This window comes from Elephantulus edwardii, unplaced genomic scaffold (assembly GCF_000299155.1).
Source record: "Elephantulus edwardii isolate Elephantulus edwardi_28Jun2011 unplaced genomic scaffold, EleEdw1.0 scaffold00096, whole genome shotgun sequence".
Taxonomy (NCBI): Eukaryota; Metazoa; Chordata; class Mammalia; order Macroscelidea; family Macroscelididae; genus Elephantulus; species Elephantulus edwardii.
Window position 1 is genome coordinate 6,739,191 of NW_006399846.1, and position 15,125 is coordinate 6,754,315.

General features: G+C 45.6%; 1 protein-coding gene across 1 annotated transcript in view; it reads left to right on the forward strand.

Moving 5' to 3' along the window:
• The first annotated feature begins 5,347 nt into the window (after nucleotides 1-5,347).
• LOC102871232 (tetraspanin-11-like) overlaps nucleotides 5,348-15,125 on the forward strand; it is an 84,753-nt gene continuing 74,975 nt past the window's right edge. Inside the window, exon 1 of the mRNA XM_006891303.1 lies at nucleotides 5,348-5,440. Within this exon, the coding sequence (XP_006891365.1) occupies nucleotides 5,357-5,440 (84 nt within the window). The 5' untranslated portion in view covers nucleotides 5,348-5,356. The remainder of the gene's footprint in view (nucleotides 5,441-15,125) is intronic.

Sequence of the window (15,125 nt, forward strand, 5' to 3'; positions counted from 1 at the left end):
TATAGCTGCTGTTGTCATATGCCATCGAGTCGGAACCAACTCATAACTGACCCTCTAGAGGCTGTAAGTCACAAAGGAGGGGCTCGCTCATCTTTTCTTCTAACTACATACCTTTGAGTTGGCAGTGCAGCTCCTTTACCACTAGACCACCCGAGTTCCTTGTACCTCGACAGATCGACAGATCAGCTCAAACATACCTAAGCCTGCCTCATTAAATAACAAAGACAGCTCACCCCTACACGGGCTCATATTTTGAGTGGGTCTAATTCAATCTATAATACAGAGCTTAGGATTTCACTGTATATTTTGGGGTCCCTTTTCTTGGGATCTAGGGAGGGTTCTGTGACATAAGTCCAGTTGAACTTGATTAGGAGTGAGGGACGGCAAAGGAAGGAGAGAATCAGACAGGAGAGGCCGAGCCCCATTCCACCTCCGTGACTTCCCTGTGGGGGTCCATGGTGGAGAGGATCCTGACACACTTTCCTGTCAGGTCTGCCTGCAGATGACCATGTAATCGCTTCTACCCCCGGTCTCCTCGCCAGCTCCTCTATCACCTGTCTTTACAGGCTTCCTTGCTTCTCCTGTTTATCTTCCATCACCCTGCCTCTCAGATGAGAGCAGAGAAAAATGGGTTTTGTCTTTTTTTAACAAGAAGACTAAATGTCTTAAATTACCTTCTCCAAGGTCTGCAAATAGAAATCCCCAAATAAGACAGCCACTTTCTCTTTCCTCTCTTCCTTTCGCTCCATGAGCTCATGAGCTTGAAATGAGAGGCAAAATAGGGGCTCAGGAGGAAGTAACGTGGCCTCAGCTCAGCACCTGCCAGGGAGAAGAGGCAGGGGAAGGACACGGGGGCCCACCTGGAGTCTGGGAACGGCAGAGAGAGGGGAGGGGGGAAATCTACAACTTGTGACTATGGCTCTGAAGCAAAAGAAGGTCCCTAAAGGGGAGCAGTTTTTTTAATGTGAAGTTATTTTTTTTGTGTTTGTGTGTGTGTGTGTGTGTGTATAAGTGCATGCCTGTGTGTAAAAGTATGTGAGTGTGTGTAAGCACATAGGCATGTGTATGTACATATGTGTAAGTGTGCATGTGTAAGTGTGTCAGTGCATGAGAGTTATATGAGTGTGGAAAGAGTGTGCATGTGAACATATGTGTGTGCATTCAAGTGTGTGTATACAAAAGAGTATATGTGAGAGTATATGTGGGAATGCATGTAGTGGTTGTGTTTAAACATATGGTGTGTGTTTGTGTGAGTGCAGGTAAGTGTGTATGTGAATGTTTGCATGTGTGTGTGTGTATGCACTATACATGTTCCAGGGGATGTGTAGCTCAGCTCAAGAAGAAATGGAAACCACCAAGGCTGCCCACTGAGACGAAAACAGCATTATCAGGCACCGTGACCTCTGCCTTTATATCCACCAGTGCAGAATCTCACTGCAGGCGAGCCCACCACTGTACATGAGAATGAGAAATGGGAGGATGGTGTTGAGTGAAGACTTGGAGTTAGACAGCTGGCGTTCTGGGCTCAAATCCCATCTCTAGAGCATGTAATAATACTACTACACAAATTGCAGACTCATGGTAACCCTAGGAGCATCAGAATAGAACTGTGCCCCATAGGGTTTTCAGTGACTGTTTTTTCAGAATTTGATCACTAGCCCTTTCTTCTAAGGTGCCATTGGTGGGCTTGAATCTCCAACCTTTCAGTTAGTTTGTGAGCACATTAACCTTTTGCACCACCCAGTGACTCTGAAGTAATAACACTCACTGCCATCAAGTTAACTGCAGTGCACAGCCATCCTGTAGGATAGAGGAAACATAGGTGTTTCAAGGCTATACTCTTTATGGAAGCCGACCACCACACCTTTCTCCTACAGAGTAGAGCCTAATGATCGTTGACACTCGAGCAAGTTTTCAGAGGCAATAAATTGCTCAGGAGGAGACTACCCATCTTTTCCGCACGGAGCAGCTGACAGATTTCAAATAGCACACCTTTAGGTGCTCTCTGGACCAGCAAAAGTACTTGAAGATTCTACTGAAGATTATCCAAAAATGACTGAAACAGCACATCAGCAGAGAACTGCCAGAAGTCCAGGCTGGGTTTAGAAGGGGTCGTTGTACTAGGGATATTGTAGCTAATGTTAGATGGATCTTAGCTGAAAGCAGGAAATACCAGAAGAATGTCTATCTGTGTTTCATTGACTATGCAAAGGTGTTTGACTGTGTGGATAACAAACTGTGGCTGACTCTGAGAAGAATGGGAATCCCAGAACGCTTGATCGTGCTAATGAGAAACCTATACTTTGACCAAGAGGCAGTCGTCAGAACAGAGCAAGGAAACACTGTATGGTTCAAAATTGGGAAAGGCAGACGACAGAGATGTGTCCTGTCTCCATACCTTTTCAACCTGTATGCAGAACAGACTATCCGGAAGGCTGGGCTCTATGAGGAGAAATGTGGGTTCAAGATTGGTGGAAGATCTATCAACAATCTGCGGTATGCTTGCCGAAACTGAGGAGGACCTGAAGCGCTTGCTGCAGAGGGTCAAGGACTGCAGTCTCCAATATGGATTGAGGCTTAATGTCAAGAAGACAAAGATTCTCACTGCTGGGCCAATTGGCAGCATCAGGATGGATGGTGAAGAGATTGAGATTGTCCACAGCTTTAGTTTGCTTGGCTCCACAGTCAACACTCTTGGCACCAGTGGCCAGGAAATTAAAAGACGTATTGCCATGGGAAAGTCAGCTGTTAGGGACCTCTCCAAAGTACTGAAGAGCAATGGTGTCACTCTGGAGACTAAGGTGCGTCTGATACAGGCCATGGTCTTTAAAATCACTTGTTATGCATGAGAGAGTTGGACAGTGACTAAGGAGCATAAAAGGAGAATTGATGCCTTTGAGCTTTGGTGCTGGAGAGTATTGAGAGTACCATAGACTGCTAGGAAAACAAACAGATTCATCCTGGAAAGGGTCAAACCGGGTTGCTCCTTGGAGGCAAGGATTCTGAGGCTCCGTCTAACATACTTAGGACATGTTGTAAGGAGGGACAGATCCTTGGAGAGGGACATCATGCTTGGTATGATGGTAGGGTGGAGGGACAGCGCAGGAGGGTAAGGCCCTCTATGAGGTGGATTGATTCAGTAACTGGGGTAATTGGGATGGGTGTGTCAGAGATGATGCGACTGGCACAGGACAGAGCAGAGTTTAGGCCTGTTGTACATAAGGTCGCTATGAGTCGTAAGCGACTCGACGGCACACAACAACAACAACAACAACCACCTGTATGGACGAAGCTCTGATGGCCTAGCTCACAAGGAGTTGCGCTGCTAACCCAAAGGCCATGCTTTGCCGGTGGTTGAAATCCACCACCATGGAGGGAGAAGTAGACATTTTCCTGCCATGCACTTCAAAGCTTTGACAACCCAAAGGAGGGTTATCTGAGTTGGTTCCACATCGACAGCCAGGAGTTTGAGTTTTGAATACTTACTGAGTACTCACTATATATCAAGAACTGTATTAAGCAGCATAGGGTTTTTTCTATCCAATCCTTGAAACAGTTCTGTGTCATAGATAGTGCTCATGTTCCCTTTTACAGATGTGGACACAGAAATGAGGCTAGATAGCTTATGACAGATGAACATTTGAACCCAGGGGTCACACTCCAGGGACTCTGCACTTCTTCCTGCCAAGTCGCTAGGTCTGTCTGAGCCTCCTTCCTCATCGGGAAGTCAGGGTGCAGGAGGCAGATGTTGTGGGCATGGTGGTCATCACATTCCTTTCCAGCATTAAAAAACCCCTCATAGCTGTGGAGTAAGATCTGACTCATAGTAGACCCTCCAGGGGGTTTTCTGAGGCTGTGCAGAAGGCAGCTGCATAGAAAGAGACTGTCCATCTTTTTCCTGTGGAGCTGTAGATGGATTTGAACAGCCTACCTTTGGGTTGGCAGTGCAATTCCTTACCCACCCGCCACCAGAGCACCCTCCTCTCCAGCTTGGATGTTCTGATTTGGGACATACTCCACAGCTGCGCATGCAGAGACCTGCTGAAAGTGTGCTAAGTAAAGGAGTTCAGTTCAAAACCACCGCGTTCTGTCTGTGGGTGCATCTCTCTGTGCTTGTATTTTATAGGAAAATATACATACTGCAAACCTGAATAGACAGAGAAAGAAAGATCACACTGGCCAGAACAAAGTGAGTAGGGAAACTTGTAGGTTAGGCCTATTTTGAAAGAATAACACCGAGATCCAAAGCTGGATCTAGAAAACTCTGCCCAAGTTCATTTCACTGTGTGTCCAAAGCCTTTGTGTTTCCCAATCTTTGCTCTATGCTGCATACCTCCAACCTTAGACGCACCAGGCTAGGTAGACTGCTAAGAGCCCTTGGGCCCACTCAGAAGGAACTGTCATAGTTATGCTGCTGAACCAAGGATAACAAAAGTGAATGGCTTTAACAAATAGAACTTTGCTCTTTTACAGTTTAGAAGGCTAGAAGTGCACATTCAGGGTCCTAGCTCTAATAAAAGGCCCTCACTCAATGCTGGTTCCGGAGGAAGAACCTTGTTTCTGTCAGCATCTATAGGCCAAGTACTCCCCACAGATCTGCATATAACAAAGAGCATCCTTGCACAGGGACTGGGTCCTAAAATGAAGCACTCCACTCCTACCAATTCTTTCTTGAGGCCATGAGGTACTCATTACTTTGGGAACAATTCCATGTCTTAGGGACCATCCATTCACTGGGCAGGCTTCTGAGGCTGTGGATCACAACAGGAGGAGACAGCCCCAGCCCATCTTACTTTCTTAGGAGCGACTTGTGGATTTGACCCTGCCACAGACTCAATAATATTAGCAGAGAAACTCGCTAAGGACTACATCACCGGCTCTTATGAATTGCACCCTAGGAAAACCCCCTTAAATCTGATTAGGGCTATGATGGAATTAAGGAGTGTTGCATTCTGCCCGTAATCTTTTTCAAACTGTTTTATGACAGCATAGAGGGTCGTTGCATAGTATCCACACCCAAGATACCATTATTGCTGTTACATAGCATCAGAACTCATGGCTGACTGTCCAGCTGGCTTTCAGAGGCAGTAAATAACATGGGAGAAGATTGCCCATCTGTGTCTCATGGAACAGTTGGTAAATTTGAACCGAGAAACTTTTGAGTTGCCAGCACAGTCCTTACCACTCAGACATCAGAGCTTATATTCTTACATACATGCATTTTAAGGGTAGACTATCCAATTCTTGACTGTATTCTTGCCAACAACATCAGGCTATGGGCAGGGACAACACTCGAGATTGTTCTCGGTGGACTCTCCAGCCAAGCATGTGTATTCTGTTTGCAGGCCCAGCAAGCATGGCCCATTACAAGGGCGAGCAGGACGACTGGCTGATCGTCTATCTGAAGTATTTACTCTTCGTTTTCAACTTCTTCTTCTGGGTAAGTGGATTCTGCGCGTGCGCGCGCGCGCACACACACACACACACACACACACACACACACACGTGTGTCCCCTTCCCTGAGCACAGAATGAGTCAAGCCACCTTTGCTTTTTGTGAGTCACTACTCTGAGGTTGATTTCTTCCAAATCAAAGACCACCCATGGGCAAAGTCGGCCTCGTTTAAAGCAAATATGTGCATTTGTAACTGAGGGGGAAGAAAAGAATCCGGTCTTCAGGTTGGTGGAGTCCCGACTGCATGGCTTTTCAATAGAGGGTGTATAAACATAACAGTGAGCTTCATCTTCCAGCTCCGCTGTACAAAGGCTCCAGCTCTTTCTTCCCCACTAGCTTGTTGCACCAGGGCCTTGTGGGAAATGTTACTGCCCAGAATAATTGCTTGTTTTCCACTGAAGTCCATTTGCCTTTCATGGTTAATGTTCGCCAGGCCTGGGGCAGAGAAGCAGAAGACCTAGGGAGCCCGGGGCTGCCAGCGAAGGGAATGGTTTCTATAGCGACTCCTCTCAGGAAACCTGCCAGGGTGAGATCTTCCAGGACGAGTTTAGAGCCTTTCCTCTTGAAGCAATTATCTGGGTAATTTGGAGCAGAATACCATCAATTCCCCCCAAAATATCCAGACACTGGAATGTGTTTATTATGTGTTACAGTTAAATCTCACCAAATTTCCAGAGGCAAAGAAGCGCCAGAGAGCCTTTGCACTGGCTGGACCTAAGCTCTGCCCCTTACTGATGGTATGGGTTCCAGCACATTCCTTAAGTCCTTATTTTTCTCATGTGGAAAATGGCAACTGTTTTTAACTGTTCAGGGTCATTCTACCAACCTAGTACCAAACCCATGAGGGCAACCCCATCCCTTTCACACCAGAACTGCTCTATACGGTTTTCTTTCATACCCATAAGGAAAGCAGATCACCAGACCTCTCTTCCACAGAGCCACTGGGTAGATTCAAACCACTAACTTTCAGATTAGTGTAACCCATACCTCGAACTGTGGTGCTAGAGAAGAGTCTTGAACATACCATGGACTGCCAAGAAAAAACAAATAAGTCTGTCTTAGAGAGGGTGAAACCAAGTTTCTCCTTGGAAGCTAGGATTTTGAAACTCTGTCTCATGTACACTGCACACGTGGCCAGGAAGGACCGATCCTTGGAGAAGGACATCATGCTTGGAATGATGAATGGACAGAGCATGAGAGGAAGACCCTGGATGAGATGGATTGATACATTAACTGGGGCAATGGGGGTTGGTGTGTCGGAATTAGTGAGACTGGTTCAGATAAGGCAGAGTTCAGAGCTGCTGTATATAGGGTCTCTATAGGTCACAGGGAACTTGACAGCACGTAACAACAACAACCATCAAGTTGATTTTGATTCCTGATGATCCCACATGACAGAGTAGAACTGCTGCACATAGTTTTCTAAATTCTAATCTTTACAGGTGAGTGTTCTGGTGACCTAGTGGCAAGAAGCTGTGCTGCAATCTCAAAGACACACAGTTCGAATTCACCAGCTACTCTATGAGAGAAATGGGCATACACCTTCTATACAATTAACTGCTTCTGAGAACTTTCCGGAGGGTCAGCTATTGATTGGTTCAGACTCGAGGGTACACAACAACAATAATAACAACAATCTTTCCAGGAGCTGATTGTCAAGTCTTTCTCCTGTGATCTTTTGGTTAGCAGCTGAGTGCTTATCTGTTGGGCCACTAGACTCCTTTTAAGCCTAATAGACACAAACTGCAACCCTCTGGGACCTTTGGTTGTTCTGCAGATACCCTGAAATGATATCTGTAAAGCACTTAGCCCAGTCTCTGCATATGGAAGGTATCCAATAAGTATTCCAAACATTGAACTCCAAAAGCAAACCCCTTGCTGCAAGCCAGTTCTGACTTGGCATCTTTGTGTGTTTGGTATGGTATCTTCAGTAACTTTATGGGCTACAGAACGGAACTGCATTAGGGTCTCCCTTCCATAGTGCCTCTGGATGGATTGAACCACCAACCTGTCATAATTCAGAACTCATTCACTGCTATCAAAACAGAACCAATTCTCGGCGGACCCTCTGTTGGGTTTCTGAGGCTGTAGATGGGCTGGGAGGAGACTGCCCATCATTCTCCCTCAGAGCTGATGGAATCAGACTGCCAGAGAGACGTGGCATTTAAGTTAGCAGCACAGCTCCCTACAAACTGGGCCCGTCAGAGCTCTATAGTAATCGCTGTGTGTTGTCAGGTGCAGTATTTCAGAGTATGAGGAACTCTGGTGGCCCAGTCCATAGTGAGTTGTTGCACTGCTGACACAAAGGCCGTTTATCTCCAGTGATTGAAGCCACCAGCATCTCTTTGGGGGGAAATAAAGATAGGCATTCTCCTGCCTTGGAAGTACAATGGAGGGTCGCTCTGAGTCAGAACCAACTCGATGGCAGTGAGTTTGAGTTTGGATATTTCAGAATGTGACCTATCACATGCTGATTCCCTGGAAATACCACTGGTCAAAACCAACTTATAAGGCAGCACTAAGTTTCCTGCTGACCACAGTAGGGTAGAACCCTCTCTTGACAAGATCTTGACAAACATGTCAGGATGGCAAACACAAAAGCAGAATGCATATTCAGTCTCATGCAGGAGCTTATTAAAATCAGAAAGAATCATGACAAAACCAGTTTAAAATCGGTGAGGCCAGCAAAGCCAAGCTTTCCTTGGAGCGTGAACAGTCATTTGAGGCTATCTGTTAACAAGGCGAACAGTCTGATGTTTGTTTAAATGCTTTTCGTGAGGTTCCTGAAACACAGAATAACATTATTTGCAACTTTTATCTTCCTGGGCAAGCATTTCCTGGAATAGTAAAGACATGTCCATGAAGATCAGTGGAATAATAGTCATGTTATTGTAGAAGCAAGCTGTGTGGGTGTAGATGGTTTCAACTCACAGAGAAAAATCTGATTGCGTGTTTAGGATTCTTAGTGGGTACAGATTTCTTTTTAAAGAATATGCACGCTTTTCTGATCCTAACAGTCATTTACATTGATTCTTGATAATCTCCAAACTACTGAAAAGTGTAAAGAAGAAGATAAAAATTGTCTCCATTTCACCATCCCCCAAATGACCATTCTCTCCAGACTTTGCACTGATGGAGACAAGAGATGGTGGAGGCTGCCCTACGAGAGTGACAGTGGGGATGGAAAATTGACACGATGAGGTCATTACTGCATGGGGTTAAGAGGGAACCTGGTATCCAGGACATAGAACACAAAAGGCAGAGATGAGGACTGATTTGACCTTGAGTCCTTGATGGTGAGTTCAGATTTAGACATAGTGAATTTGAGTTGCCTGGAGCTATTCCAGTGGAAATGTCCAGGGGGCAGTTAGCTCACTAGTCTGGCTATAAAGCTGGGCCAGAGCCACAGACTTGAGATTGCCTCCACCCACACGGTGATTGCAGCCACAGAAATAGGTGAGAGTTCCCAGGAGAGCTGGAGGTTGAGAAAAGAAGAACAACAAGAATGAAACAAGGTCGTCCCTGTGGCCCAGGAGTGAGTCCAGGAAGCCAGTGTTCTGGTTTACCCGGGACTCAGGATGTTCGCAGGATGTGAGACTTTCTGTGCTAAACTGGGAGAGCCTGGGGCAAACCAGAGACCCCCTGGGGAAGTGGTAATGAGAAGGCCCACAAAGGAGCTGGAGAAGAAGTGGTCAGAGAGGGGGTAGGAAAACCAGGAGAAACTAGTATGGTAGAACCTGTCAAGTGCCAAGTGGGCATGGAGTTTGGCTGTTGAACTTAGCAGCAAAGAGTCGATTGTGACTGTGCTGAGAGTTTGCAGAGGAGGCTGAGGTCTGAGGAAGTGGAGACTCAGTGTAGACAAGAAACAAGAGGGGAGATCAGTGCTGGCAGGCCGAAAGTTTGTTAGCTCTCACATCTCTTTAGAATTCAGGACTGTGGTGATGTTTTCAGTCTTGAATATTTGTGAAAGGGCTTTGCACTTACATGTTCTACTCACTTAGGTCTCATAGGAGGGAACGGGTAGTAGACACAGTGACCACCCATGAGGGCCCCTTCCCACCTGAGCTGGCTGGGAGTTCATCTCTTCAATGTTTACATTGATTTGGGAGCAGTAAGGAGAATGACAGGTCCTCACCACCAGGCCAGTGGACAGTATCATGAAACATGGAGAAAGGATTGAGGTTGTCAACAGTTGTAGCTTGCTTGGGACCACAGTGCACACTCTTGGCAACAGTAGTCAGGAAATCAAAAGATAAATTGCACTGGGAAAAGCTGCTGTCAGGGACCTCTCCAGAGCTCTAAAGAACAATGATTTCAGTCTCGAGACTAAGGTGTGCCTGTTCCAGGCCATGGTTTTGCAATTATTGGTTACACACCAGAGAGCTGGACAGTGACTAAAGGCAACAGAAGAAAAATCAGTATCTTTGAGTGGTGGTATTGGAGAAGTGTATTAAACATGGCTGCTAAGAGAACAACAGGCCTGTCCTGGGGAGGATGAAACCAGGTTGTTCCTTGGAGGCAAGGATTTTGAAGCTCCATCTCACATACTTGGGGCGTGTGGACAGAAGGGACTGGTTCTTGGAGAAGCACATCATGCTGAGAAGGGTGAAGGGACAGCACAGGAGAGGGAGACCCTGGATGAGGTGGATTGATATAGTAACTGGGGTAATGGGAATAGGTGTGTCAGAGGCAGTGAGACTGGCTCAGGATAGGGCAGGCTTCAGAGCTTTTGGGCATAGGGTCACTATAAGTCACAGATGATGGCACATAAGAACAACAAGAAGGATGAGCTGGTGGTGATCCAGGCAGATGAACAGCAAACATGATACCAGGGTAGCACCAGTAGTAAGAACCTTCTCCCATGTATGGCTCCTTGCATTTAATTAAAAATACTCCTGTTCAGGGATTTGGCCTCAGAACTGCTTCCCAGGGACCCATTCAGCCAAGCCTTAACGCCCTTGTGGGAGATGTCCATAAAGTTCAGAGACAGTCCCCATCACCCCTATGCTCCCATTGTCACTTTGCCTCAATCTCCAGGCCTTGGGATCCAGTCCCTACACCCACTGTGATCTCCTCAGAGGAGATAGGGGCACATGACTGGCCCATACTCTTCCCTGGCAAAACAAAACCACAGTCATTGCCTTCAGGTCTATTCCAACTCCTAACAGCCCCATGTAGTGCAAAGTAGAACTCTTTCATAGGGTTTTCTTGGCTACAGTCTTTACAGACACAGATTGAAAGGCCGTTCTGCAATACCAGTGGGTGGGTTTGAACCACCAGGTTAGGTTAGTAGTCAAGCACAAATCATTTATATCATCCAGGAAACTGCCTCCCATGGACACATACAACTTTCCACCTCTTACAACCCACAAAACTAAGAAAGCTCAAACACATTTGCTGCCCAATCATTACCCATTCACAGCCGACCCTCCAGCAGGTTGTTGGAAACTGTGAGGAAATTGCTCATCTTTCTTCCATAAAGTTGCTGGTGGAGTCAAACCCCCAAGAAGTACTATCTCTGGGTTAGCATCAAGTTCCCTATGGAGTAGGCAACCAGAAGTTCTCTGTGAATTGATCAGCCCACAAAAATCCCTACAGTTTACCAGAACCCAGAGACAGACAGAGGAAGAGAGAGAGAACACCATCTATAAGGATCCCAGCAGGCAGCATGATGTTAGATAAAGAAAAGATTAAAATTGTCAACAATTTAATCTTACTTGGATCCACAGTCAACACCCTTGGTACCAGTAATCAGGAGATGTATAATAATAGCTTTAGGAAAGTCTGCTGTCAGGAACCTTTCAGAAGTCCTAAAGAGCAATGATATAAGTTTAAAGACTAAGGTGTACCCGATTCAAGCAATCAGGTACAGTGACCTGCTATGCATCTGAAAGCTAGACAAAGAATAAAAAGGCAGAAGAAGAACCAGTGCCTTTGAGTTGTGGTATTAGAGAATAGTACTGAATATCCCATGGAGTGCCAAAAGAACAGATATTTCTTGGAGAAAGAACATCTAGAGTATTCCTTAGAGGCAAGGATGGCAAAACTTCATCTCACTTTTGGCACGTTATTTGGCATATTCCTTGAAAAGGGACATCATGCTTGAAAAGGTAGAGGGTCAGCAAAGAAGAGGAAGACCCTCAACTAGATGGATTGACACAGTGACTGCAGCAATGAGCTTAAAGTGTGTTGGAGATGGTGAGAATGGCACAGGATAGGACAGGGTTCAGATCTGTTGTTCATAGGATTGCTTTGAGTCATACTCAACTCAAAAGGCACGTAATAACACACACAAGCAAAGATACTCCCTGACATCCTCAAAATCCAACTGTGGGTCCTTCTGCTTGAGCTCGTTGTATTAGACATATAACAGTGCCTGCATCTTCATTGACCCACGCCCCCTTCCTTCCACGGTTTCCAGCCTTCTGCTTTCCTCATTGAGTCATAATGCAAAATTGTATCAATCTGATTTTCTGAATCAAATCTGAAAAAATGACTGTATCCATGTAACTGTGGCTTGAGATTCATGGTTTTGATAAGCTTTCCTTGGGATCCCAAGGTACAAAGTTGAACATGGAGCAAGGTAGTTTGATGCTATAGATATTCAAATATGTAAAATATGAAGGGTGCGGCCCTGGGACCTAGTGTAATTATAATTTAGAGGCACATCCTTCTCGGTGCACTGGTCTGTCAATTTGCTGTACTGAGGTTACTTGGAGTGGCTGTGATGCTGAACTCTGTGCCATGGGGATGCCAAAGGCCATAATAGTTACTCATGGTGGACAGTGTTTGGTGGAGCTTCCAGATTAAGACAGGTTTGGAAGCAGCAGTGGTATCCACTTCCTAAACAACATGCCTCTGGAAGCTATGAACTTTGAGAAATCACGATAGTTATAGAAAGGCTTTAGGTCTTTTGTTCATAGGGTCACTATGAGTCGTGCTCAACTCAGTGGCAATCAACAATAACAACAACAAGCATGACATAGACATAATCAGTGCATATAACAGACATCCCCCCTCCCCATACCTGCATCCCACTCCACCTCTGGACTCCACCCTCAACACTCAATCCATCCCTGCCCACCCCTCCCCTCACTGTCACCCTATTCCTGACTCCTACCCTCCCGCTGTACCCCAGCCCTACCATTTCAGGGGCTCAGTGTTGATCACAGTGACCCCATTAAGCAAGGGGTGGCTCCCCAGGATAGAGTTCTGGATTAGAAGACTCAAAGACCAACACTTTGTGCCTTTCCATGACCCTAAAAAGAGAATATGACCCAGACTTTTTCATGTGGCTGCCTAATAAATGCATTTCTTCCTCTGCCCGTTTCCTGCACGGCTCCCTCCAGCTCTCATCACCCTTGCAGTGTTGTTTTCTAATTTATTATTTTAATTAGCTGCTTGACTGTGTTAATAATCAAAACTTTTCCAACCTCCCAGGAGCTATGCCAGGCAGTGGGAAGAACTGAGGAATCAGCATCTCTCTTTACTAAGAGGCAGCCCCTCCTCCTGCAGCTCGGTTCTGCCCCCGCGCGACCGGTGGAGGCATTGCAGCTCACCTGTGGGGCGGGAGGACGGGGTCTGCAGAGATCCTTGGGTTCCTTCAAGAGAGGCAGGAGGCAGAGAAGCAGGAGGACTGGCGCCACAGGAAAGCCAGCCACAGGAATGGGCTTGGGAGCATCCACAGCATCAAGCCAGGACTCAAGCCTTCTGCTGGCTTCCATGTTATGGTTAAAGGCCCTCCCATTGTCCGTCATCTTCCCCCACAGGCTGACTAAAGAGTGAGTGAGGGGCAGGGTGGTTGGGTTTTCAGCTTCCCCTTCCTACGATGCTGAGTGGCACTGGATCCCCTAGTACTTCAGCATTTCTGCCTTTGTATGCACATTTGGTCTACATAGGGCCATGGCATGAGTCGAGTTGAGGCTAGAACCTATGATGCCACCTCTGAGCTGCTCAGGGCCTCTCAGCCTAGGTGACAGTCACAAGGTGACCCATTTCTCGGACCAAGCACATTTACGTGGATCAACCTGTTTTCATAAAGCAGGCACTAAACTAAAGGTTAGGACATCAGCGTTCTAGTCCCTACTCTGCCACTGACTGGTTATGTGGAAAAGTCGCTTCTGTTTGTCTTAGTTGCATCTTTGTTGTTGTTGTTGTTGTTATATATCATAAGTTGAGTCCAGCTCCTAGTAACCCTGTGTGGTAGAGTAAAACTGCCCCGTAGGGCTTTCTCAGCTGTAATTCTAGTGGAATAGGAGCCCTGATGGCTCAGAGCACAGGTCTCAACTGCTAACTGAAAGACCCAGGGTCTGAACTTAAGAGAAGCTCTGAGGAAGAAAGATGTGTCTGCCTACCTCTGTGGAGGTCACAGCCTTGGAAACCTGTGTGCATTTCTGCCCTGTCCTGCAGCGTGGCTATCAGTTGGAATAGACTGGTCAATATGGTGAAAATGGCAATTCTACCAAAGACAATCTACAAGTTCCATGCAATCCCAATACAGATGCCAATTCCATTCTTCAATGAGATGGAAAAGGCAATTTCCAATTTTATCTGGAACAGAAAGAGATAAGCAAAGCACTCCTGAAAAAAAGAAAAACAATGTAGGAGACATCACACTCCCTGATCTCAAATCCTACTACACAGCCATGGTGGTCAAGACAGCATGGTACTGGTACAGTGACAGACACATAGATCAATGCAATAGAATTGCAGAAATCAGCTCATCTAACCTATGATCAACTGATTTTTTTACAAGGAGACAAAAATCAGTTAATTGGGGAAATGACACCCTCTCTAACAAATGGTGTTGGCAAATTTGAAACAGAAAACTTAAGGAAGACCCACACCTAACACCATACACAAAAAACAACTCAAGGTGGATCAGGGACCTGGAGTAAACCAAATACTATAACAATCATCAGAGAAAAGCTGGAACAATTCTAGCAGGCCTAATCCACAGCGTGAACAGACTTCCAAGAATAATGACAAACCTACAACCAGGAAAGAATAAAATAGATGAATGGGACCTTCTAAGAATTAAATCTCTATGCACATCAAAAAACTTCTCCAACTGGGTAAAAAGGAAACCCTCAGACTAGGAAAAAGTATTTGGCAATGACATCTAATAAGGGACTCATACCTAAAATGTATAGAATACTCCAGCACCTTAACAGGAAAAAGGTAAATAACCCAATTGCAAGATGAACACAGGATATGAATAGATAATTAATCAAAGAAGACATTCAGATGGCAAACAAATACCTGAAGAAATGTCCAATATCCCTAGCTGTCAGAGAGATGCAAATCAAAACAACTATGAGAAAGAATCTCAACCCAGCAACAATAGCAGAGTTCAACAGGGCAGCAAACAACAAATCCTGAGAGGTTGGACTACTTCTGGGAATGCGCTTTCTCAAAAACTTGGAAATAGAAATACCATTTGACCCATTAATTCCACTACTGGAAACATACCCTAAAGAAACCAGAGCCACAACTCAAACAGATGTATCCACACCCATGTTTATTGCTACATTATTTACAATAGAAAAGAGATGGAAGCACCTCAAGTGCCAATCAACAAACAAGTAGAAAAACTTTGGTATGTTTACACAATGGAATATTACACAGCCTTGAAAAACAATGAACTTGTAAATATTATACAACATGGGTGA